General features: G+C 38.1%; 1 protein-coding gene and 1 long non-coding RNA gene across 4 annotated transcripts in view; one reads left to right on the forward strand and one right to left on the reverse strand.

Moving 5' to 3' along the window:
• The window catches only part of LOC308506966, a 39,793-nt gene that overhangs the window by 567 nt on the left and 12,556 nt on the right, over nt 1-26,670 (forward strand). The window contains exons 1-3 of one of the 3 annotated variants that reach the window (XR_013994803.1): nt 14-70; nt 15,828-16,004; nt 25,207-25,309. This is a non-coding gene — a long non-coding RNA (uncharacterized lncRNA). Of the gene's footprint in view, nt 1-13; nt 71-935; nt 1,041-15,827; nt 17,253-25,206; nt 25,310-26,670 lie in introns of those variants that run through there. The other 2 variants (XR_013994801.1, XR_013994802.1) reach the window with 2 other exon arrangements.
• PKHD1L1 (PKHD1 like 1) overlaps nt 14,252-26,670 on the reverse strand; it is a 148,437-nt gene continuing 136,018 nt past the window's right edge. The window contains exons 72-77 of the mRNA XM_081071037.1: nt 26,291-26,426; nt 22,793-23,137; nt 19,257-19,408; nt 18,718-18,864; nt 18,230-18,383; nt 14,252-14,678 (exon numbers count right to left, since the gene is read on the reverse strand). Of these exons, the coding sequence (XP_080927163.1) occupies nt 14,350-14,678; nt 18,230-18,383; nt 18,718-18,864; nt 19,257-19,408; nt 22,793-23,137; nt 26,291-26,426 (1,263 nt within the window). The 3' untranslated portion in view covers nt 14,252-14,349. The remainder of the gene's footprint in view (nt 14,679-18,229; nt 18,384-18,717; nt 18,865-19,256; nt 19,409-22,792; nt 23,138-26,290; nt 26,427-26,670) is intronic.

The raw sequence follows: 26,670 nt of genomic DNA on the forward strand, positions 1-26,670 counted from the left end.
GCCAATGAGGGCTGGGGGGCGGGGCGAGCAGCGGCCGGCGCGGCTGCCTGCCGCGGAGGCTTGGTGTCGGGTAGGTGTTTTGTGACTGTTGCGGGCTGTAGGGACTGTTCGGTCGGGGAGCATGTGGGTTGGTTCCGCGTGGCCCTGCTTTCTGTAACGAGTGCCTTCGCTCCGACCATGCCACTTAACGCTCCACCCACAGAACCCCCTACCACCTAGGACCAAGGGAAAGCAGTGTTTCGATTGCAAAAAATGACGGAGCCCCCGCTGTCTCGGGATGATTGCAATGTGGGTAGGCCAGTGTCAATCATTCTGCCTCCTAGGGAGTGCGAAACACAGAGTTTAATTTAGGACTTAGCCTCTTCCAATTAATTTTGTATTGAATTTGCTTTAACGGGAAGTTACAAAGTGGCACTTCACCGTGTCCCTGCATTTGTTCTCAGCCTGCAGCCTGGGCTCGCCGGTCTCCCAAACTAAGGTGTTCTTGTTTTCTATGGTTCTCTTTGAAGCCTGATTCTTTTTCTTCTTTTTTATCCTTATGTGCTATTAAAAGACTAGGGTCCTTCGGTATTGTGAGCTAGGAGCCCTCAGAAAACTTATCTGCTCCGCTGTTGGCAAAGCAACCGTGGAGGGAAGTAAACGTTTTTATGGTCACAGACTAAAAGCAGTTCTTCCCAATGTTCCCCAACCAGCCTTTTTCCTTTTCTACTTTTTTTTTTTAAACTACCTTTGTTCTGTCACCCTGAATAGCACCCACCGACCCATTTAACTTTCTAGAACCCGCATCCTTATCCCGCTTCAGTCTGTACCATTTCTATTAATAATTTAGCTTGTTTATCCCCAAGAGAGGGGGGGAAAAAAGGGAATGTGTATGACTCTCGGTCTGCAATGGTTCTGCATAGCTTTGGATAAGTTATTTTATCTCTAAACTTCAGTTTCCTTATCAGCAAAATGGCCATAATAATAGTTCCTACTTCACGGGATGGCTGATGCTTGCTAAGCGCTTAGGGCAGAGCCTGGCACCGAGCAAACAGTCACAGGTAAGAGCTGTTACCACCTCTTCTACTAATACTACCTCACATTACAGTACTTCATCATCATTCCCAGTCACTACACCTTCCTGAGTCCACTAAACCGTCTGCAGCCCCTTCAACACATTAACTTGAATCTCTTCAACTGCCTAAATTGCAAATATTCAAAATGAATTTCCAAAATGAATCCAATGATACAAAGTAGCCTGCATCCTAACATTAAACATGTGTTTCCTTCGAGACGTGTATCTTTGCTTCAAATTATTTATTATACCTCTACGATACAGTTTTTTTTTATTATTCTTCAGTTTATTTAATGTGCCAACTCGAAGTGAAATAAAACAAAATATATACTTTACCAGAAACAACTTGTTTCCCATCACAGTATCAAAACAAAGAGAACGCATGCTAAAGATGGTACACTTAAAGTTTACTTTTAAAATACCCATAAAAGAATACAGAGGTACCTTGGTTTTCGAACGTCTCCATTGAGGAACATTTCAGTTTATGAACGCTGTAAATTTTATGGATCTATGGTATCATTAGATAGTAAAATTCATGCTAAATTTGTAGTTTTAGGGGTTGATTTTAAAGGTCTGGAACGGGTCCATTTTACATTACTTTCTATGGGGACCCTGCGCCTCGGTTTTCGAACATGTCAGAACTCCAACGGACTTCCGGAATGGATTACGTTCGAAAACCGAGGTACCACTGTATTTTAAAATCATCTTTATCTAGTTGTTGAGTAGTAATCCCCTAATTGGGGGATCATAGGCGCCAATAATATGGGATATTGCTTGGGGACCACCTCTTGGGTAGTTGTCCTCTGCAATTTGCAAACCTCTTCCCAAGGCTTGGTGGGGTGAGGGTGGGGGACTACCAAATGTCAAGTGGGAGGAGCATAAGGGATAGAACTTAATATATGAAAAGGTTCTTTCTGGGTCTCCTCTACCTCAAGGAGTATAGTTGATTCTGCCTGCAATGTGTGAAGACTGTTGCCCACTTTAAGGAATCTGACTTGCCTCTACCCAATCCCCAACTGCCAGCTGGATTTATTCATTCTCGATTTATTCATTCTATCAGCTTCCAACCCACCACTCACTTTCCCAGTTCAAAGCCCTTATAGGCCTCCTTGTTCTGAGTTCTCCAGCTGGGTCTGAGTACTAACTATCCTGTCAACTGACCTCCCATCCCTTCCCTGGAGGTAGGGCAGACCTTGCAAACACAGCCTAGTGCTTCCAGATCTCCCCCAACCCAGTTCGCTGGCTTTTCACTTAAGGGAGGGTTTTTATCTCAGCCACAATTTTAGACCTGCTGTTCTGACATTAAAGGACATTAAAGGCTTTTTATTAATGAGCAGCTGTTCACAGTTGAATACAGATCATAAAGTCATATTTCTTTCTTGATCAAGCAAAACAAAGCCTTGCAGCTCATTGAGTGACAGTTTTGAACAGATACATTTGAAAACAAAGGAGTATCTGATGATAATTTTAGTAGCTTGCTTTATTGATCTTTTTAATTCCAGAGAATTTTGCTTGCTTTCAATATAATGTATTTTAATATTCTGGAAAGTTATTTCTTTTTAATATTCATAATCACCATTTAATAGTTAGGGTCAATTGTTTAATGGAGATACCAAAAATTCTGAAGCAACTTTTTTATTTCTTTTCTATTAAAAGAAAATTAACTTTCCATAAAGCATTTAAATATTTTTCATCATCATTATTACTACAACATGTCTTTAATTAGTAGTAAATTTTATTGCTAAATACAGGAAGACCCAAGTTTAGAACAATTTAGTTAACCAAGTCCCTTTGGAAGAGGTCTGGATAGGAATGGAGGAATGTGTCTTTTACTAGAAATGAATTCAAATGAAAAAAGGAGTAAACCCTCACTTCTATGTTCCAGTCCTGAGGTCCAGCAATGTCATACCTTTTGGCTAATATCCACATTGTTATTAGAGCTCTAATATATTTCAGCTATGTTATGAGTTAAGTAGATGACGTGAGCAGGTCCGGCAATCTAAGGCCATTTATTATTTCTAAGGATAAGTGTGTTGAGAGTCATACAACAAGTATAAAACAATAGCTTATGACACAATCTATCTTGTATGTGTGTTGAAAACTTAAAAATAAAATAAAACAACACTGAACCAGCAATGGAAGCCTGATCCATTCAGCTCCAGCATGGTGGCCATTGTGGTTTTTACCTTGAACAAATCTGAGTCTCAGTTTTCTCATCTGCAAACTTTGGTTAATAATCTGGCCTTAGGGATTTATTTTACAGAGTAAGTGGCATAATGCATGTGGAAATATCTTGGAAACAAAGCAATAGAATCACTGAAAGCTTTCAGCTGTGCAAGTTTATCACCTTCAAGTCCAGAATCTTCTTTTAGCTACAACTGGGACTAGTGCTTCCATGGAAAACAGGTGAATTTTCTCTCATCAGCAATCAGAAATAGACATAATTTGTTAGTAACACATTATAAAAGGGAAAAGAGGAGGGAACACCAAGCTTTGAAGCTACACTCTGAGTACGTCCACCACCTCTTTTGCCTCCCTCCCCCTTTGCTTTAAAGACATAGGGGAAAAAGCAGATGTTAGAAGGAAAGCACATACAACCCTACCCCTCCCTCTCCATGCTTTTTCTCACTACTCGTGAGATATTTTTCTCAACAGTATTTGTTGTCAAGTTTCATCCATTCTTCTGTGTGTCCATCATTTTAGCACACTGGGATTATCATTACGATGTCCTAAGTAGAATTTTGCATTTTTTTTTCCTCCCTCTAAATCAGTTTGGTCCTTTGCTGTATGATTAATATAAATGTTTTTTAAATCACAGATTTCTTCCTGGAAACAGTCCTGTTCGAAATAGAGATTTGCCATTGTCCATCAATTCAAACTTATTTGGGAGGATACATGTCTTCATTGTTGGTTTTTAAACTCATCATTTCGAACTGCTGCTCCTGGACCCCCCTCTGATCACCTCTGGCCCTTTAAAATATCAGAGATACCAGCAATTCTTGTTAAAGGTGTTTGTGTACACTGTGCATTTCATACAGTGAGAATTAACTCACCTCCTCCTCATGAAATATATACTTCTTGCTGTGTTTTTATTTGAAATTAAATCCTTTCTAAGTGAGAATTAAATCGATGTTATAATCATACTAGAAATTTTCAGCATAAAAATATGTCATTTTCTCTCTTCCTAGGGAGAACTTGTATGTATAAAGGATCATCTGCATAAATACATAAATTACTCTAGATAACAACCAAAGGAAAATACTCTTGCTATGTAGCCATACACACTCATAAATACCTTGCCCAAAAGGAATCATTTTTTCTGTTTATAGGCACTGAGCCCATTACCATAGCAACCATTACTAGTTGGTCTATAACTGGGTGTGAATTACATAGTACACTGTTATTTGAAATGTTAAGTCAGTAAATCAGGATAAAGTGCAATTCTGTAATATTTTGGAAGGATTTCTTTATCTCAGAAATCTAGTAGAGGAAAAGTTTCATCATGCTGTCTATTTGTTTATTTAGACAATTTATTCAACACTTGCCACGGGCACAGTGTGTGCTAAGCATGTTAAAGAAGTCAAAAGAACACATAACCCAGCATGTCATGGGTAAACAGATTTAATGGAAGAACATGTTCTCATAAGGAGCTTTCCAATTTTAGAATCGTCTGATCATAGTAACTAGAATAGTGTATTAGGGCCTGCAAATAAGGTGGCCAGAGGTTTGTAGTTGCTCTGACTGCCGTAAATACCTACTGTAACCCCTACAGGGTAGGCCCCTTTCTTTTTTGGTCTTACACAGTGTGTCTGCAACTACGTTCTGGGAAGGTGAAGTTGGGGAATGCATCTTAATGTTTCTTTCACTGGAGACTGGACTTTTCTTGCCAGCTGGTACCAGACTGAGGAGGCTGAAAATGCCCGATGATGAGCATGGAAGTGTGACATTCCAACTGTTTCACACAGATTTCCCGAACCAGATACATAACGGATTCAGGTCAATGTTTAAACATTTCTGTTTTGGAGGATACAGGTAATAACTTCAAAGGATGTGGTCTTTTAAACTCTTTTCTTACCCTGGCATTGTCCCTGCCCACCTCCAGCTATAGGAAGGAATAATTTTGCCAGCTCAGGCATCTGATGAAAGTGGGAGAATTATCAATTAGGATTAGGATCCCCACCAAGTAACACTGAAAGAGCAAGGGCTGGTACGGTACACGACGTTGTCAGAGACCCAAATTTCTTTCAGCCGAGCTCTCTACACCATCCCCGGTCCAAGGAAGCATCTTGCTCCATGCAGCAGAAAAACAGGAAAGGCTGAAGAAAGGGCAAAGGGGTGCACGATAGCCATCTCTTAAGGAAAGTTCCTAGAATATGCCTCAAGAGTATCTTTTCTGTTGTTGTTTTTTGTTTGTTTTTTCCCGTAACTCACTGCACAGAAGTTAGTCACTCCTCACCGCAAGAGAAGCTGGAAAATAGTCTTCTCTAATAATTAACACTCACATAGTGTTTGTTATACGCTAGGCATTGTTCTGGTGCAATAAGAAGTTCAGTGGTTTATTGGGCCAGTGACTGATGTAACATGGGCAATCTTATGGTCATAAAAATAGTGGGAGTGGCTGCCATTTACTGAGAGCCTGCCACCTACCTGTTAGGCACTGTGTAAGGTGCTGGGTATATGCTACATGGGTCCTCAAATACCACACTGCATGGTAGGTACTTCCCACATTTTACAGGTGAAGGAACTGAGAATAAGAGAAACTATGAACTTGCCAGAGGTCATCGAGGTGATAAAGTATAAACCTAGCATTTGAATAGGAATGTGGATATACATGTTTTACTAAAAGCTCTCTTCATGATGAAACAACTTTTCCATGCTTGAGGAAAGTGGGAGGCAATAAAAAGTTGGAGCTTGGGCTCTGGAGTTAGATTGGGTTTGAATCCCAGATTTACCGTTAGAAACTCTGAACTGGGGCATTTTATTTAATCTCTTTAGGTTTCAAGTTTACTCATTTGGAAAAAGGGATAATAAGTTCATTGTGTTATCGTAAGGAAAGAATCCACATAGAACACTCAGCATAGTATCTGACACTTAGTAAGCATGTGGTAAATCTGTATCTTATTTTATTGTTACCACTACTACTCGCAAGCAAGTTAGTACTAGTTGTTTAGATAGCACTCTGGGATAAAATAGAGAAGAGGTAAAAGTAGATGGAGCACTATATTTTGTTCTATAAAGCAATTATACTGTCTCCTGCATCACTAAAAATATCACAAGATTTTGTAGCCTTCTCATGACTCATTCAAAGCATGGGGAATATTTAATGTGTTTGTTAAATGAGAATGATACGTAGCTATGTGTGTGTCCCTTTCACTTCATACTCAGAAAAATATGATGTGAATTTTCTAAACAAAGTGTTGTTTTAAACAGTAAATTTTCGTGTATGCTTACCAGTTTACTACTAGGTTTTATCTTCAAGTACATATGATAGTTTGTAGTACTACTAAAAACACTTTAATATTATCAGTTTTGATCAGAATTTGTAATATGTAATCCAATTTGTGATGATGAATAAAATTTTTCTAATCTCTTGAAAAAGAAAGTCATTGCAATGATGAGCAGGTGATAGAACTTTGAAAAGAGTAGAGTCAGTAGTACAAGATACAAACGTTTTACTTGTCAGAAATAGAGGAAAACATTACTTCCTTTTTCTGTGTCCCTGACATTGACCAAAATGGAAACATTATATTTACTTTACGAATTTTTCAGATCCTGGATAGAACAGTATTGACACCCAAAGTATTTTTATAACCACTTTATATTAAAAAGTGATTTTAAAAATCTAGACATGAATTTCTAAGAAAGCATTATTCAGAGAAAGATGATTTTTTTTTTTTAAAAAAAAGCAGCCAGTTTGTGAATGAAGGCTATGTGAAGCTCTATTGCCCATGGATTCCTAACAATTCAGGCATCTTAAAAAGTAGTAGTTAAAATTGTAATTCATCTGGCATAAACAATTATGGGTATGTACTATAATAACTCTAGAAAATTTTATAAAAGCAGAGAGCCAGAAAACTAAAGAAGCTAAATCAGGAACTTTTTCACAAATATGTGGCTAAGAAGCAAAATTTTAGAAAATCCTTTTACTCTCAAATGATTTATATTATACAACTTCTTTAGTACCTGAAACTAAAAAAAAGAAAAAAAAAACAAAATTTTTGACAAAAAAAATTTTTGAATGGATTGAATTAAAACTTGAGGTAAGGAAAATTATAGATGGTGATGGGCAATTCTGTGGCTTTCAGTGTTCTGATGTGAAGATTTTTGCATCTCTTCCAGAACCCAAATGTAGGAATTTGTTCTAGTTGCTGTAACTGCAGTTTGTGGAATTTAGTTGTCTAACAGAAAGGAAGTATCAGGAAATGGAAAATAAACTGGATTTGCATTAGAAAACCCAAGTTTTAAGTTTCTTATCATGGAATGGGGGTGTGTTGGGTGTCTGTCCTCCTCCCCATTTTCCTAGTAGAGTTTCTCATCCCTCCAAGGTAGGAACAGAGAGAACTATGAAAGTCCTCAATTAACTAACTGGTGGTGTGGTCTAGTCAAGTATCAGTGCTCTCTGGACATGAAAGATGTTTCCCAGGAAGGGACTTTTCATGTGTTTTTCACAGACCTCGTTGTCAGGGACCTCTTAAAATTGAGACTATTTCTATTCTAGCTGTTTGCTAGAACTTTACCTGTAGCCCTTAGGCTTTCAGTGACCCCCTCAAAGTTTCCTTTGCCTGCAATCTACTTCGCTTCTAGGCATCCCTCCTGAGGTCTGAGGATAAGACCTCAGACTTCCTTTGCTAGGGAACTCTCTCTCCCACTCCTCTGTCTCTGTCACACACACACACACAGAGCCCACATCCAGTGTGAGGGACACACTTGTACATTCTTTCCCCTGCAAACTAGGGGATGCCATTACTTCTTAAACTGCAGCCCTAGGCTTGGCTGCCACAGGCTGCTTCAGCCACCTGCTCTCTGATTGGGCAGTTAGGACTCTAACACCAATTAATTGCATGCCCCAAACCTGCTAAGCTTTCCGTGGGGGCTAATTCAAGTCCTTTTCTGTTGACTGGGCATTGGGATCTAGTACCTTCACTCTCTCCCCTTTGTGTGGGGGGTCCTCCCAGCATAGCCATCTCAAAGGATTGCTCTTCAGAAACCCCTCTGATCTACTCTTTTTAAACTACTTACTTAGAAAGTTTTAAATTTCTGTTTGGTACCTCCCTTTATAATTAGTGCTGGCCAAAATTTGTGTTTTAACATATGGTTAAAACTGCACCCCTGGGACCTACAGAATAAATCCAAGCCCCTTTGGTACCATGGCACAGAAGACTGCTCTCCTCCCCTTCCAGCCTTTCTCTTGCCTTTCCTCATGTCATATTACTGCACCAGTAACATCAGACCACTTGGTGATTTCCCTACCCTCTGTGCTTTATTCATCCACTAAACGGTGAATCAGCATCTCCTAGTACCAGACGTTTTGTTAGATGGCAGGAAAAATGCTGAGTAAGGGAGAGCCCCTACCTTGAAGAACTCGCTGTCTAGTGGTGTGTCAGCCTTCGTGCTCGATACCACACCTTCTGCTGGGACTTCTTCGCAATTCTCATGCTTTCTTCCTCCACATTCATCTCAGACATCATCATCTTCTGGAAGCTGTCCCTCATCCATCTCTTTCCTCACAGGATGCCCCGTACCCTCAGCCAAGTGCCCCTTTTCTATGCCCCTCTAGCAGCCTACATTTCTCTCTCTCTCTCTCTCTCTCTCTCTCTCTCTCTCTCTCTCTCTCTCTCTCTCTCAACACCATATTATATCAGTATTTCCTATTTCAACTATTACTTCCCCAGCTACCCTCTAAACTCTTGGAAGGTAGAGAAGGCATCTTACTCTTTATAGTCTTCTCACCAGAGTGCCTAGTATCTAGTAAATGCTAAATAGATGTTTGTTTGATTAAATGAAATGCCAAATATATCCAAAGATGCTTAGATTCACCACTTGATATCTGTTTATAAGTTTTCTGTTAAGCAAGATCAACAATGACACGAGGTAAATATACTAGGTAGTGGTATACAGAAGAAAAATGTCTGGACGTCACTGAATTCCCTCAGCTGTTTCAAATGCTTCCTGAGTGTCACTTGCCAGTAGGTAACTTTTGTGAGTACCGCTCTACTTGCTCTGAACATGATTACAATGCCTTTATTGGGAGTGCTTCCTTCAAATTAAGCATGCCCTTTAGAATTTCCTGAGTAAAAAGTACAAATTTTATGTTGTGAGAGCTTGTGGTTAACTTAGCTACATTAAGCTGTGACTTTTTTGGCATTCCCTAGTTTATCTTTTCAAAACTAAGTGTCTTTTCTGCTTTAGCCTGGGGTTGAGTGGCAGTTTTGAGTGGGAAGAAGGAGTAAGCATAGAAAGTTGGGGCTTGTTCAAAAAGTTTGTTCCAGACTGTCCAGTGTTTGGCAGGCTCAGAAATCCAGGACAACCCTGAATTCCCGGGATTACTGTGGATTTAAAAACAGCAACTTAGTCTGAAAAAGGTCTAAAACAATCTCATTTCCCCAAAATCCTTAGAAATTAGAATGGCTTAGATCATTGGATATCAGAGCCTCATGAATGGATAGAGGAAGTCAGATCCCTCAATACATACAAAAATTTAAAACACTTCCCGCTGATTGATTTAAAGAGGGTACGTCATAACTAGACAAGCTCTTTCTACTATTTAAAGGATTCTATGATTTGCAGGTATAGCAACTTGGAGATGGCATATCTGCTTCTAAATAAAAAATATCTAAAGGTTTTTTTAATGAAATAAGTACATACACATATGAGGAATCAAAAGAAATTTGTATTTGGAAGAAATTTGTTTTTTTTATAATTAAAGCTAATTAATACATTTCATATATTATAAAAATATTTTTAGCATACATTTTTGCTATAGACTTTTTCTTGTTGGGCAACAAAATAGCTACTAAATAACCAGTTCTTATATATTTGTTTTCATCCTGTTCTTCGGAGCAGCACTTCAGTTGCTTCCTGAAAAGCAAAAAACATACAAATATATATTTTTAAAGTAGTAGTAACATAGAGTGTGACTTAAAATACGTTTTATTAATTTTAACTTATCTAGTATGGTTAATAGGGCAAAAGTAGTATGTGTGAAAATTAGTATTTCAAAGTTTACCAATTTAATGTGAAAATCAATAATGTACTCTGTGGAGCAGTGGAGGGAGAAGGGTAGTGTTTATACATGGTATTTTTCACATTCAATTTTTGTCATTTTATTTAGCAGAACTTCGGGACTCTCTTAAAAGTGAAATATTAATTTAGAATGCAAAGTTATATATTTTTTAAAAAACCAGCATTTCATTTCATTAATGGTTGCAATAGTCTGAATGTGTCCTCCCAAAATTCAAATGTTGAAATCTTAATGCCCAATATGATGGTATTTGGAGGTAGAATATTTGGGAGGTGCTTAGGTTATGAGGATGGAGCCCTCATGGGATTAGTGTCCTTATAAAAGAGGCCCCATAGCACTCCCTCCCCCTTCTCCCAGGTGAGGATATAGTGAGAAGTCTGTGACCCAGCAGTAGGCCTTCAACTGACATTGCAGGTACCCTGATCTCAGACTTCCTGCCTTCAGAATTGTGAGGGATAATTTCTGTTGTTTATAAGCCACCCAGTCTGTGGTGTTATATTGTTATATAACAGAAGGCTGAATGGACTAAGACAATGGTGTTTAAATCATCTTGTATCTTAATTAAAGAATGATAGATAATTTAGTAGCAAAGAAGAAGCTGTGAACTAACTTTTTTTTCTAGAAAAATGTCCTAGAAAATGCCAGGAACAATATCATTTACTAATGACATATAGAATTTTCTGAATTGTGTAAAATCCCAAAGTTTCCAGGAACAAGTAGGATGAAAGTCAGTGAAGATAATTAGAAAATAATATATTGAATGAGGAAACAAAGAGTATTTGATGAAACTGGGGGATTGTTAGGGTGGCACAAAATCTTCCATTTTGAGATTTGGACCTCTGGTATAATTCAATTTAACAAGTGTAATTTAGCTTGGAACTTTTAGAAAGTTTTTTTTCCTCTTTGCCTCCTTTCCAGCAAACCTTAATGACTGTTTCCCATACATTTACTATGCATACTGGATTTAAGGTTCCTATTTACTTAGGCCCAGTGCTGGCCCTGTGACTTGGGAGAGGTTTTGCAGCTGACTGGGATCCACTCCTGGCTCCAATTTAAATTTACATAACATTGTCCTATTTGGGAGACCACCTCAGGGATGCTGTGGATGCCTGATCATGGCGCTGTACACCAGAAGCTGAACAATAATGAATGCCAACTATAATTTTATATATATAATGTGATGGCTCAGTGCGAGGTCGGAGGGATAGTGGATGGGGGGTGGAGGGTTCACAATGTGAGGGATATAAATGATGAACGTCTAAGTATTACCTTGTCTTGTACACCTGAAACTAATAAATTAAAATAAAAAAGAAAAATAAATAAATTTACATAACATATGCAAAAGTTGTGATAACCAGTTTAACTGCACCTTCTCCTTCCCCACCTGACAAAGCCAAGCCAACTCAATAGAAAACTCCACTACAGGCCAAAGCAATTTACATCCTGATTAGAAAATATAAAACTTGAGAAGAAACAAAGACTAGAGGCAGTAGTTTCCAGCAGACTCTGTCCAGCTGACCCTTCTCTTACTTTAATAAATCTTCCTTCTCTATTTCTACCTGTCTCGTGAATTCTTTCATGGCCCACGAGTGAGCAGCCAAAACAGTATTTATACCTTACATTTTAATATTCTGAGAAGAAAGAAATGAACTTAAGCAATACCTGTCACACTATTATAAAATAGGCAACTGTTACTTTTATTAGAATTCTAGAGACAAGAAAACTGGCATAAAAATACAATACTTTGTGTGCTGGTTATATTGTCCCTCAGCTCCAAACCTACCCTGACATATTCAGCTATTAGAGACCAGGCCTGGGTCTCTTCAGACCATGCTTCTCCCCTGACAACTGGCTACTAATTAGTTTCTGCCATAGGAGGGAAGAAAGGATTATTCCTTCCTATTTGATCACTGTTCCTGAAGCCCCAGCTGACCATTTGTTCTACTCTCAGAACCAGCCTTGTTGTGTCCCTAGATGCTGTTTATTTATATTTAAATTTAAAATCTAGTCTTGGTTTTACTACTTGAAATACTTCAGTCTATTTCTGAATTATTACCCAATCTCAAATTCTTCCTAAATCCTTTTTATAATTTTAATTTTTGTTCAAACATAAGAATATAATTCAGACTACCCGTCTGACATAAAACAAAACAAAACAAAAATATATATATAATTTGGTGTCTTATAATATGTATTATCTTTTTAATATCTGGAGATTTGTATTGTTGCTATGTAGATCAATACTGATGATTTTTTAAATTTTACTTTTAATTGCGAAATGTACATAACATAAAATTTTAACCATTTTTTAAATTGGGAAGTTCAGTAGCATTAAGTATGTTCACATTGTTGTGCAACCAATCTCCAGAACTGTTTTCATCTTCCTAAATCGTATCAGTATTTCTTACGTGATGCTTTCATTTCATTACTCTGTCAGAAATTCTCCATCATGTCCCCATTAGATTAATTGTAAAGTGATTAATATCTGCCAATCAAAGCTCTTTATATTTGCCTATAATGTCCCTACTCAATATTTCCCCCTAAATCTGAGGGAAGGACTTATCCTCTATTTAAGATTTAAAATCAATTACACCACATTTTTAGAATCTATAATACATAAAACATGCAGTGTTATCTTCTAAGTGCTCACAATTTAGTGAGGAAGATAGATTTGAATATATCCGAGCTTAATACAAGTACAAGGGCTTTGATAATGGTATAAACAAAGCACAACTGGGGACCACGGGAGAGGAGAAGGAAATGCATTGTAGACTTTGGAAGCAAGGAATCCAGGAGGCTATCGTAACAGGTCAAATGAGAACTAAAAAGGAGGACTGATAGAAGACATTATGGATGGACATAGATGCCCCAGAGCACCGGAAGGGGTGTGGAGGTTGAAGGAAAGGGAGAAGTCTTAAGAAGTCTCAGCCTGAGAGGTCAGAAGCATGGCCCTGGCTTTAAGTCAGCGCTGCAGGAGAAGTGAGTTTGGAAGGGAATAACGAGCAATTTTGTGCTGAACATGTATAGTTGAAGGTGTCTTTTTTCACTCCCACTCTTTTCTTTGCTCTTCTGGAGCACCTTTCCCTCCATTTCCACATCTACTCATTTTTTAGAATCCCATCTGTAAAGTGCTGCTGATGGGGTGACATCAACAGTTGTCTCCAATATTTCTGACCCACAGAGACCTCTTCCTCTTATTACTCTCGCTTCTGGTACTACTGTGTTTCCCCGAAAATATAGATCTCGCCAGACAAGCAGCCCTAACACATCTTTTGGAGCATCTTATAAGACCGGGTCTTATAGTAAAAGAAGACCGGGTCTTATATTAATTTTTGCCCAACAGACACATTAGAGCTGATGGTCCGGCTAGGTCTTATTTTTAGGGAAACACGGTAGCACTTTGATTTCTCTTTGTGAAACCACACTTCTATCATTCTCGGTACCTTACTCCATGTGACCCAGGCCAGGCTCACGATTACACAGCACCTCGTAGCCACAGTGATTAATTCAGGAATGGGCATGGGACCCAAGCCAGGTCCATGATAGAGCTTGAAGACTTTTGCTGGAAGTGTTCGGAAAGAGGTTTGCTCTTTAGCTGGGCTGGGCCTTAGCTGCTGGGTGATAGAATGTAAACATGAAGATGCGAGTGGCACCTTTGCCATCAGGGTTGGAGGTGTCTGCCTGGGAGGGAATCTACTACCAAGGAGAATGGAACCAAGAGATGGAGTGACACTGGTTCTGAATGAGTCCTTGGATCTCGTTGTGGCAGAAATCACATTACTTCTGAACTTCTCAGTTACCTGACTGCCTAAAGCAGTGCGAGCTGAGCTTCTGCCCCTTGTCACTAAAGAAGAGTCTTGGCATTACGTGGACTTCTCATTCCCCCATTCTGCTAGGCCACCACATAAAGTGAATAACATTTCCTGTAGGGTTGTCTTGTCTCTACCACTGAAGCCATTACTTCCTAATGGCCGAGACCATGTCTCTGTGTCCACAGAGGTGCCATGCACAAGTGTTATGCACTGTCTTTACTTAGTACGCATTTACTAGGAGCTCAGTACCTGGAGACGTACGTTATATATAAGAAAATAGAACTGTGCCTACCTAGATCTACGTTCAAAGTCAAAACTGCAGCCATAAATATTTCCAAGAGCAACACTCTTCCCATCAGACAGTTAATTAGTGTTGTTATCCGGGCAGCTGTGCCCACAGCTGCTGCTCTGCTGCTGCTGCTGCTGCCGCCACTGCTGCTGCCGCTGCTGCTGCCGCTGCTGCCACTGGCGCTGCCACTGCTGCTGGAGACAGACTGCGCCGGTAGGCTGAAAGGTCTGGATTCCACCCAAGCAACATTATCCAGGATAAATTCAATCCTATAATTTTTTCCTAGAAAAAAATAAATCATCATAGTCTTTGACTTCCTTTATTATTTGTTTTGTTTTCATACACTTCCGGTTGGGTTGTCATGGACTTAAAAATACGGTGTAATTCCTAACAAAGTATTTTCAGAAATTGAGTCAAATAAATTAGTGAACTATAAACAAGTGAAGAGAGGGTCTCAATTCAAAGAGTTCAGTCTGCCACCGACTATGGGCAGGGGGACTCAGCGTAGATTTTCTTTTTGTAGCAACACTATCTGCTTCTTCAGGATTCCCTCCTAGTGCCCAGGACTGGATAGAGGCTGTTTGAAATGAGGGACAGGAGGGAAAGGAGATGCAGGTGCTGAATCTCTGTTTGATCCTTGTATACTTGACCGAGGAGTGGAGAAGCCTCAGCCTCGGTTTGGGGATGAGGGGATGGATACTGAACTTTTTATTTTGAAAATTTCAAACATCCAGAAGAGTTGAAAGAATAGTACAACAAACACTCATATGTCCTCCACTTAGATTTAACAATTTTTTAACTATTTCCCACATTTGCTCTAAATCAGAGGCTATTTTTGTGTGGCAAGATTATGATCCTTCCTCCCTTCTTACCCCACGTAGACAAGTTTAAGGAAACACCTGTTAGATCTCTTTGGAGAGTGGAACATAAAAACCTCATCCAAATGTTTTTTAATCCACATTTTAAATATTTCCACAGTTTTGAATATGAGATAACCAATCTATTTTTCCTTGACATAATTTCTTCTGCGACTACTGCTATCATTAATGGTTACCACACAGAACAGAGTTTGCAATACTTGTACAATCCTGAAGTGTTTGTTCCTCTGGTTTATTTTTTCTATTACCTTTTTCTAAAAAAAAAAAAAAAAAAAAAAAAATTGTTTTTATTCTTCCTTTCTTTTTCACGGAATGAATTTAATTAGATCTTGACCACACTGTGTTTTCACAAACAATAGAAATTTGTTCTACAACTTTCAAAATGGATGGGCATTGCTCTATAGACTTTTCTACCACTGTTACCATCCATGACAATGGTGTATTTCATTCTTTCCTTTTGACTCTGAAACAAACTGAATTTTTATGGCAGGTGTGTTTTTTCTTAATGATTTCAATGTGTAAAGAATTTAGGTTTTTGTTTTTTCTCCTTTAGTTTTGTTGAGGAAGCCTAAGCCAGCCTTGTGGAGAGGCCACTCCGTGGAGGAGAACTGAAGAACCCAGACAACATCCAGAATCAAGGCCCATGACTCCACGAAGCCATCCCAGCTGAAGCTTCAGACATCCTGGAGCAGAGATGTACATCCTGCCCAAATACCCAACCTACCCTATTGTGAGCAAATGAAATGGTTGTTGTTTTAAGTCATTAGATTTTGGGCTGACTTGTTATGTAGTAACAGAAATTGAAACAAACACTATAGATCACATAGATTGATAGATAAAGATGTTTCAAATGTTATTATCCATTAGTAACACTATTTTTATCCAGGTTACTCGAAGATGCAATCTTCTTCTTGTCTTACTCTTGTCTTACTCTTTTCTCACCTAAATCTCACATTTGTGTGAGAAACCACAACCCATACACAGGTGGCCCCTGCTTTGCCCTTTACTGAGCTATAAGTAGAAGAGTGCTTGGCTGCCACGCTGTCAGGTACAGTCTAATCTGCAAGGGGATTTCCCACAGTGCAGTAATTGTGGGGGGATCTACTAGAAAGTGTTATAAGAAAGATGCTGTGTTAATTTTCTCACATGTGCTTTGTTATTATTACAATCTTACAGTGGTTAATCTAAGAACTGGATAAGTGACCTAAAGATAATGAAGAGATGACTATGCTTGACCTCCCTTACTATACACAACCAGGGAAATGAGACCCTACACTTGGTGGAGAAAAAAAAAAAAAAAAAGCAAGACAGAGGCAGACAAATAGAAAGTCAGAAATACACATACAAACAAATAAATAAATTAGAAGCAATGGCTCTTCTGCATAATGTGTCAGATAGACACTCTGAGGGAAGTTTTGAACTTTGGAAGAAAAGCTACTGTACAAAAGGAGTACTATTTTATTATCACAATAAAATGCCAGAACCTCTATTATTGCTTCAGCATTCCTGTGATCCTGGTTGCTTTGGAATGGAACACTGCTATTTAGAAGTCGTAATTTGAAGACCTTGGTCTCCAGGATGGGTCTTTGCCACTGGGTACCTCTTGGGTCCACCTCCATGGGAGGTGGGCAACCTTCTCATCAGGCAGAATTCTTGTCAGGTGCCTCATGTCCCTTAAAAGGGTCCTAGTCCGACCACCATTTAGGTTGACTGTTAAAGAATACAGCTGTGCCCTTAACCAGCAACATGTAGGATATTCTGGGTACTTGTCCATAGGCACAATGTCGAACTCATTGCCATCTGAGTCTCATCGGACACTAGGCTGAGATATTGCAGCCCAGTTGGCAGACCAAACTGTCTGGAATAGATAGGGCTTCAACAAGGCATGCGAAAGCAAAAATGAGGGGGAAAATTCTTCTGAAATGATTTTAGTTTTCGATATTTAGTTACTATGACAATAAATCTGACTCATGTTGGCATTTCTGTTACTTGTTTTACTCTTTATTTTGACTTTTATTCTAACTGTTAGTGTGTACATGTGTGTGTGTTTGAGAGAATAGTGGTAAGAAATAGGAAGTGCCACTATGACACTCTTTAGCAGTGAGGGCCTATACAGATCTTAAAAGGCCCCGATTAAGATAAACTGATTAATGGAGGCCTAGCTCAAAGATAAGCAGTTTATCCATTTCATTCTTTTAGATACTACATAATCGATCATCAAGGGAGATCTGTTTTTTGGACATACCTTTTGGCCTTATTAGAAAGACTTTTACCAGTTGGAGTTACACCATCACCCCGTGTGGAGCTAACATAAGAAACATCACTGTGGAAGTTATAACTGTATTTACTGTAACAATGTTGAAAATGTCACTTAATTCATTGGATCTACTGTATGAGGACTCACAGGGGACATTGGTTCTGATCTCAGAGCAAATTACAATTCTCCACAGCAGCTGGTTTATCTTGATGGGCACTGTGAATCATGATAATACTTATGTTTTCTCCTTTGTATTGGCTTCTAGAGAGGCTAGGAACCACTTTCCAGACCAACTCTTAATTCCTCCATGGGACATTAAAATGATGTGAGCCTATCTTACCCTTTCTTTTCTTTAATTTGAAAATGTATATAATAATTTTTCTTATTATAAATGTAATAACACATATTTAGTGAAAATTTGGAAAACTACACAAATATGAATCATGATGTAATTTTGATTCATATCCGCAAATTACCTGTTTTAATTTCTTTAATTGCTTATTTTAATTTCTATTTTGTTTTGCATATTAAATATAGTTTTGTAAGCTAGACTGCATGTTTTTTGAAATAAGGTATAGTATACTCATAGGAATCTGATTTCTATAATTTATTGACCAGAGTAGTACAGAATGCTTTGTTCAATTGTAATTGTCCCTATTTATCGGTATATATGTGAGGATCCAAAACAGTGTACTCACCTGTTCTAAGAAGCGTAAGGTCCGTGTAGTTGGCCCAACAGCTTCTAAATGGAATTGTTGTATTTCCACTAAGTCCACTGATTTGGTGATTATTAGAGTCCTTTAGTACGGCCTTCAAAGTCAGTGAAGTAATCCCAACTGATACACAATTATCCTAAAGAAAAAAAAATCATAGGGAGTTCTAATTGTCCTGTCCCCATGCTTCTTTTTTTAAGATATGTGAATTTTTATTTTTGAAAATGCCTCATTACAAATTTAAAATCTGCATAAGTCCTTTTCCTGAACAAAGAGTTCACAAATATGGACACTGGAGCAAGTTCATGGAAAAGGAACAGTTTTAAAACAGTAACAGACGATATCCATACATATAGTCCAACTTCCAAGGGGCAGTGCAGTCCTCAGGTTACCTGGATGAGTGAGGTTGGCTCACCCTCTAGAATTTGTAGCTTAATCCTTTCACTCAAATAAAGCTTTGAGGTATAACTTACATCAGAATCTAATGCCTTTACTGAAGGCTGCTGAGAAAATGGCTGTCCTAGCTGTGCTGCCACCGGCTGAGTGATCACTGAGAGCGAGGACACAAAGGCCACATGATGAACAGGAAATGCAAACCTTTCCACTGGTTGGGAAGTCACCTGTAAACGGTCATGTAGTGATGAAGTGTTTTTCACATGATAAACGACATTCAGTAGCAGGCTCATTGCAGACAGGCTAAGTGTAATAGTCATTGTTTGTATAAATATATGTTCAATAGGTGCAACTATTATTACAATATTTCCTCTAGATCAAATCCATGAAGCATGTTTATAAATATTCGAAGGGAAGCACATTTTATTCCAAGAAGTAATTTTTTAGATACGCTTCTTTTTCAACTACTTGATCATTTTAGTGATACCATAAAAAGTGGCCAATAATCAATTAGAAAGACATGCCCTCTAAATGACTGTCGTGAAATAGAGTTAAAATAAGAAATAAGCATCAATGTATCAAATAGCTAAAATGCATTTTTCTACTTGCATTTTCTTACCTTAATCCAGCCAGAATCACTTGGGCTGGGGATAGGATTAGTAATAGACATGGAAGAAATATTCAATTCAAGGATGCTACTGGTTTTTCCTAAAATTACAGCTTGTCCAAGAGAAGCAGTGATTTCTTGGAGTTCAGATAATTGCATCTGACCTACGGAGAGACAGTATTATGACGTGGATTATAAGAATATAAAGTTGTGAGAACACGTGACAGTTTTTCACTTAGGTTTATGTTTGTGCTGCTCTAGTCACATTATAGAATTTTACAGCTTTCTAACTGTACACAGCCTAAACATGAGAAATCATATTAATGATGTCAGGAAAATTAAGAACTCAGTAGAATATGTTTTTAAGATGGAATGAAAGAATAAAACAAGGGCAGATAAAAAATACAAGAAAAATGAATGAAAGCATAGTGAGAAAATATGTTTCAATTTAATACTTCCCTATGTCATTCTCTGTTTAAAAGTGAAGCACTATCATGCATGTCTGTCATCACATATCATTTTTTTTAAAAAAATAGAGTGTTGTTTGGAAACAGAAGAATAATTGGCATCATCAAATTTACAGTGTGTATATTTACCAGTTATTAAATATGTTAAATGACCAACAAATGGTTACTTGCTCTGGGCATTTATGACTTTCAAGGTTATTTTTAACACTAGGTAGTTTCTGTTCTCTTTCTAGCTTGGCAGGTCTTCTTAAATTTACTACCCCCATAATGCTCCTTATGAAATGGCACCTGAACTCCTTCAGAATCCTGGAACTTTCGCTTGGTCTCTTCTTCTAGTCAATTACCAGTTTCTAAATCTCTCTGTCCCCACTGTCAAAATCCCAGTGAAAGCCATCATCGGTGGACTTAACTAAAAGAGTTTTAAACTGGCTTTCTTATATCCATCTTTTCCCCTTTTGCTCCATTCTATACACTGTAGTCAGTGTGATCTTTGAAACCCAACGGTAACCAAAAGAACGTTTTGGTGTACTGTAGGCCTTGCCAGCTCCTTGTTACTAGATATCCAGCATCTGCCACATCCAGAGTCCTGCCTTGAGGACTCCGATGACTCAGTTTCTTCCATTAAGGCTCGGGAAGAAGGAAGCAATGTCCTAGGGCAGCAGGTCTCACACGACATTTTGAAAATCACAGTCTTAGGGAATTTCAGTTCCTATTTAAAAGGTCTCTTTTGATTGACTCAGACTCTTCTGGATGAATGCTCAGTCTTCCAGATTCCTCCCTCTCCCCCCACTTCCTCTATGTACTCTTCTCCAAGACGCCTTCCCAGGTATGAGGGCCCATGTGACCTAATGGCAGCAGTACAAGGAGGCTCCGTGTCCATACACTACTACTACCGCCTGTCCTCACTAGCTTCTGGCCCAGTGCCGGTCTGACCTGGCCTGCACTGTTAATAGGTCCTCTGACCATTTGACACATGAAGGAGTCCATTCTGTTGATGCCACCTGGAAACCAAAGACCTTCACTTGAAGAGCTCTCATTCCTGACCTCAGGACTCTGCTTATCCAGAGGTCCCTCAGTACTTACATACCCCTTTCTAGGACACCTGGGAACTTCTGGATATCCCAACACAGTGTGAAGGTTGTGGAGAGCCAGCAGTATTATTCCATGCACATCTTTTTGTCACTTCCCTATATTTTGCTGCGCTATCGCTCCATGACAAGTTATAGGGTTTCCTTGAGACTTGAAACCCTATCCCAGTTTAGGTCTGGGAAACATGCCATGGGTCTGTCCCTCTCTTCACCCTTATCTCCATGTTCTGAGACTATTATACCAAACTGGATAAATCTGACTAACAAGATAGAACTGCTTTAAGGGGATGGGCTGGGAAGAATTGTGTGTGAGGAAATTTAGATCACGTTTAGGAAGTAAAGTGTAGTTTCTTTGGATATCTGGTTACAACTCAAACCTGTGCATCCTGTTTCTTTCAACAAAGAAAGTTTGATCAACACCCTCCCTCCACTCATGCACGCCTCTCCACAGACTTAGCCCACGGGGAAAGAACCTTCTGCCTGCCCAACTGGTAGAATTCCAGAAGGGCAACATGACACACGGAGAGTGTCACCACTAAACAAACCTCCTGGGGAAAATGAATGATGACCCCCTAGTGGCAGAGGTGAGAATGTCACCCCGTACCCAGGTTTACACATGAAGAGAGCCAGGGAGTTTAATGAAAAAGGTGGGGACAGATAGGGCAGATATGGATTTTCTGAGTCTGAAATTTATGCAAGTTAGAAGCTTTCTTTAAAAAGAATAATGCAGAAAAATTATACTTTTACAACATTCAATGATCTGACCACTTTATTAAATGGACCCGTCTCCCAGGGCCTTGAAAGTTAAAGCACCTCCTGGGACTTGTATAAGTGAAGGGCCTTTAGGCTTCACCAGCTGGATAGTGATCCTTCTCTGACAAACCTAGATCTCATCTTCCTAGAGAGGGAAAGCCTAGGTGAGAGTACTTGTGCCTTGAGCACTGGAGACAATATAATGGTTGGGAATTAGCATGTTGGGATTAGCAGCAGGAGACTTGGAAAGTTCAGCTGTACCTCAAGAGAGGCTTGTGCAGAGCACAGACTATCCACGTTGTAGCGGAGACTATGCAGACGAGGGAATACTATGATGGCCTGAGGTCAGGAAAGCCCCCTTGGTATTCACGTACCAACTTGAACAGAGAGGAAGAACTGAACATTAGGTGAAGGACTGAATATTCACTCAAATGCCCCAAAGGAATCCCCGTAAGGAAATATTTAAACCAGCAAAGACACCTCTTATGGAACAGTGAACTGATTTTTATCTGATACCTAAAAAATGACGGTATGAAAAGTGAGGGACAGAGAAAGGGGTGAAGGCTGGTGAGGCTGATTAGATCAATCATAGGAAACAGAAACAGAACGTCTTCTTGCATATTTGCATGTGTTAGGGTAAATCTGTGACTTTACTACAGAAATCCAACCCACCCCTCCAGTGCTCAGAATCTCCAAGGTTCAACTCTTTCCTCAGAAAAACATCCCCAGTCCTTCTTTGGCTTACAAAGAGGAGAGCTTCTTTTGGTTTCTCACGACCTGGCACCTGCTGACCTCTCAACTTCATCTCCAGCAGCTTGCCTTTCCTGGCTCCTTTTACTGCAGACACATTGGACTTTTTCTAGTTCTTCTCATACACCAAATTCTCACCAACTGTTTCCTCAATGTTGGACCTCCCTACCTCCATCTTTCCATTGACTGACTCTTTTCATGCGTGATTTCTCAGCTATAAGGTCACTTCTTTCATATTAGGTCAAATCCTTTTGTTGAATTTATTAATGGTTACAATAATAAAACAGAGGCTAAAGTTCCTTCATAATTCCAAAATACGTTGGGATTATAGGAGTAGAGCAGAGAGAAAGGTCTGTAGGCCCTTACAGGGTTCAGGATGTGGGGTTGGTGGGATTTTCTGGAGGCCCGGCTTACTAGGCCCTGATAGGGTTGTTTGTGGATGTGAATTTGATCATTACATTCCTCTGTCTCAAATATCTATTTTTCATACCTGTGGTGTCATTGCTTATGAACTGAGGGGGAGGATCTGCAATCTCCAATTCAACTGTGAGTCCCACAGATCTCTTCTTCCGCAGACTCTCCCCTCTTATTACTTTGCTGACACGGATTTTGTCACTTGGTATCTTTAGGAACAAGGCGAGATTTCTAACCAGATTGTGAGAGCTATAAAAGTCATCTTCTGTGACAGCAGGTAATTGGAAAGAAACAAATATGACTGCAGTGGTGTGGATTTCAACAGGTATAGTTCCTTTAACCAAAAGGTAAAGCATTTGGTAGGTTCTATCAAAGTAGTTTTCACCAAGGACTGTGGAATTCAGGTTAGGAAGGAATTGCTCTATGAAGGAAAAAAGCCAAAACAGCACAGTTAAACATATTTATATGATCACAATTACCATGTAGTATTTAATATTTGTTTAAATTTAGGAAATTCTGAAAAAGTTCAACATTATCATTCTTTCATAAGAGGGTATGAATATTGATCAAATATATGGTGATGGAAAGAGGACTGACTCTGGGTGGTGAGCACACAATGTGATGTATAGATGACGTATTACAGAATTGTACACCTGAAATCTATGTAACTTTGCTAACAGTTGTCACCCCAATAAACTTTAATTTAAAAAAGTATGAATATTAAAAATAAAAACACTTGTAGAACTGACAAGCAAAATTAAAGTCAATCCTTTAAATAATACCATAAATACATTAATAATCATTATACATGAAATTTTTTTTTAAAAAATAAAAAGCAATTAATTTAAGAAGAAATTAATTTAATTTAAAATAGTCATTATACACTAAACTTATTTAAAAAAACAATACTGTAGATACAGTATACATGAAATCTAAGGAGCTTATATTGTGCTTGTAATACTTTTTTCATATTAGGAATTTTAAAGCCTTGACCGAAGGCATTTGGTAATTTAAAAATGTAAATTTAACTTTAATAGCTATCTAGTTTATGCAGTGCTACATACCAAATCTCGAGGAGCTTTCACAATTCAGTACTTTTAGTTTTACCAAGGACAAAATTATGTAATACAAATGACGTATATATTAAAACATCCCAAATATATTAAAAACCAATGAAACAGGTTTACATTTCAGCCTGAAAAATATTTGGTTCATGCAAAACAAGTTCTACTAGGGAAATAAATTTTGTAAAAGTGATTGGGATCATTCATTCATTTTTTATATATATATATATATATATATATATATATATATATATATATATATATATATATATATGATTATATATATATACATACATATATATATATATATATATATATATATGATTTTTATGGCAGAGTATCAGCAATGTCTCAAGGGTAACATATCCATTATCACACATTAATCCCTGACGAAGGCTGAGCTGTATAATAGTACTGGAATGAGACATGTAACTTCTTACCACATTTCATAGTGAAACTTACCAAGAAAAAGAAAGTAAAATTTTAGAAAGAAGAAGGCATTTCTTATGAATGTAATGGACACTTATAGCAATGGCATTAAGAAGCCATTTCATGATTACTCCATATTTAGTACCTTCGAGGATAAATTCTGGATGCATTTTGGTTTAAACATTCTGTGAATCTGAAGAACGTGCTTTTGTATTATAAATTGAAGCTGCTCTCAAGCTACTGCTAGAAGTGCATACGCTATTTATCCTATATAATTTTCTCATGTCTTCACAGTAATGGAAGGAAGCAGAGACACAGAAAATAATAAAACACTTCGAGTAATCTAAAAAATATGTATAGATTCATAATACAGGGCTATTATTTTATATTCCAAGTGCCAAGGCAAAATGTCCATTTAAAAGCAATGTTATTTCGTGGGGAAAAAATCTATAAGAGGGCCTTGGTACTTTTTCATCCCTTCAACATCTATACAACCAATTCCCTATATTAAATTCTGCCTGTCGAGGTATTATGGTTTCTATTTTCCTGACTTAAATGTACTTGTTAAAAAAGTGTTGTTTGAAAAAAAGAGTTAAAATTTATGAAAATTAAGCTGTATATATGTGCAGTCATTTGTATAATATGATACAAATGATATAAAAAATATGTAAAAAATGATAATCCTGACTCAGTTTATTAGGAGGAACTCTAGCATAACGGTTAAGTGCATGGGTTCTAGAGCTAGAGTCTGAGTTCAAATCCTTGCTGTGCCCTTGCCAGCTTTGTATTGCTATGGACTGAATTATGTCCCTCCCACCCCCCAAATTCATGTCTTGGAGCCCTAACCCCCAACGTGAGAGTGGCCTTTGAGAGGTAATTAGGTTTAGATGAAGTTATAAGGGTGGGGACTTCATGATGGATTGATGTCTTTATAGAGAGCTTGTTCATGGGCTCTCTCTCTCTCTCTCTCTCTCTCTCTCTCTCTCTCTCTCTCTAGAAAGACACAGTGAGAAGGAAGCCATCTGCAAGCCAGGAGGAAAGCTCTCATGAGACCTCATCCATACTGGCACGCTGATCTTGTGCTAGCAGCCTCCAGAAGGGTAAGAAAATAAATTTCTGTTTTTAAGTCACTGAGTTTATGGTATTTTGTCACAGCAGCTTGAGCTAAGATAGAGACCTTGGCAAATTATTTTACCTCTTTATTTCTCTGTTTACTCATCTGTGCCTATCTAACAGGGTTATTATTAGGATTAGTAATAATGATTTATTATATAAAAAGCACTTACAGTAGAACAGTGCCTGCCTGGTACATAGTAATGTCTCTGGAAACATCAGTTATTCCTATTATTAGTAGCAATAGGACTTTCTCCATAGACGGTAATGAATATGGGTTATCCATTCATACTCTCACATCTAGCTTATATTACGATCTACAGCACACATTTGTGTAATTGTTAGCCAAAATTATGGAGCACATCAAAAAATGATAAGTAGCACATGTGAAATGGAATGTATTGACCTTATTAGTACCCAGTTTAACAAAAATACTGCAATGAGTAGTTAAATCCTAGTTTTACAAATATTACTAACTGGGTAAGTTTAGCCTCTTACATATATTTCATTTACATCCAGAGTTCATTGCATTTACTTCATGGTATTGATGTTATATTAGCTCTCTTGGCAATACTTCCAGTGACTGCCAATTAATTTAGGCTCTGATCTCTATGAAATAGAGGTAAAGCAGAGATAGGATAAAAATTCTAAGCAAAGTTTCTTGTGTACAAAGAAATAACTGAACTAAATGTACAGAGTGAAAATGTTTCCAGGGGCAAAGGAATGTCCATCACACACAAAATCTTTTATCTGTGTATATGCAGATAGATTAGAGTTCCATAAGGAGTCATCTTCAAAGACACGTTATAAATGAAAACATCTTAATATTTGGTGGACCATGGCTGAAAACTATTTTCTCCTGCATTCATCAAGGGCTAAGGAAGTAAAACTATTATGAAACATTACAAAGAATTTTATACGTAATTAAGTACACATACAGTGTGTATTACATTTTTCTGAGTACATACCTGTGTACAGGTGTCTGTTAAGTTCACAGTGTTTCTGTTGAGAGTTCCACACTGTATTTTTGGGGCAGACCAATGCATTGTTCACATAGACATCCAAGCGCTGAAGTGTGGAAAAAAAAATTCCTACTAGAACCGCCTGTTAAAAATAAACAACATTTTGTTGTCTTTCGGGAATGATGAAACAGAATATTTAGAATTTAGCGCTTTAAAAAAGTCTTCCAACTATAAATACCTCCTGTAAAATATTAAATCTAAGTTTTACGTATTTAGGATAAATGTTGAACTAAAATTTTTAAATGGACTTGCATTCAACCATTCATACTGCTGTTACAACTTAACTCTTAGTTGTTAATTCTCAGTAGAAAAGTATAATGTAAGAA

Source organism: Rhinolophus hipposideros (assembly GCF_964194185.1).
Source record: "Rhinolophus hipposideros genome assembly, chromosome: 13".
Taxonomy (NCBI): Eukaryota; Metazoa; Chordata; class Mammalia; order Chiroptera; family Rhinolophidae; genus Rhinolophus; species Rhinolophus hipposideros.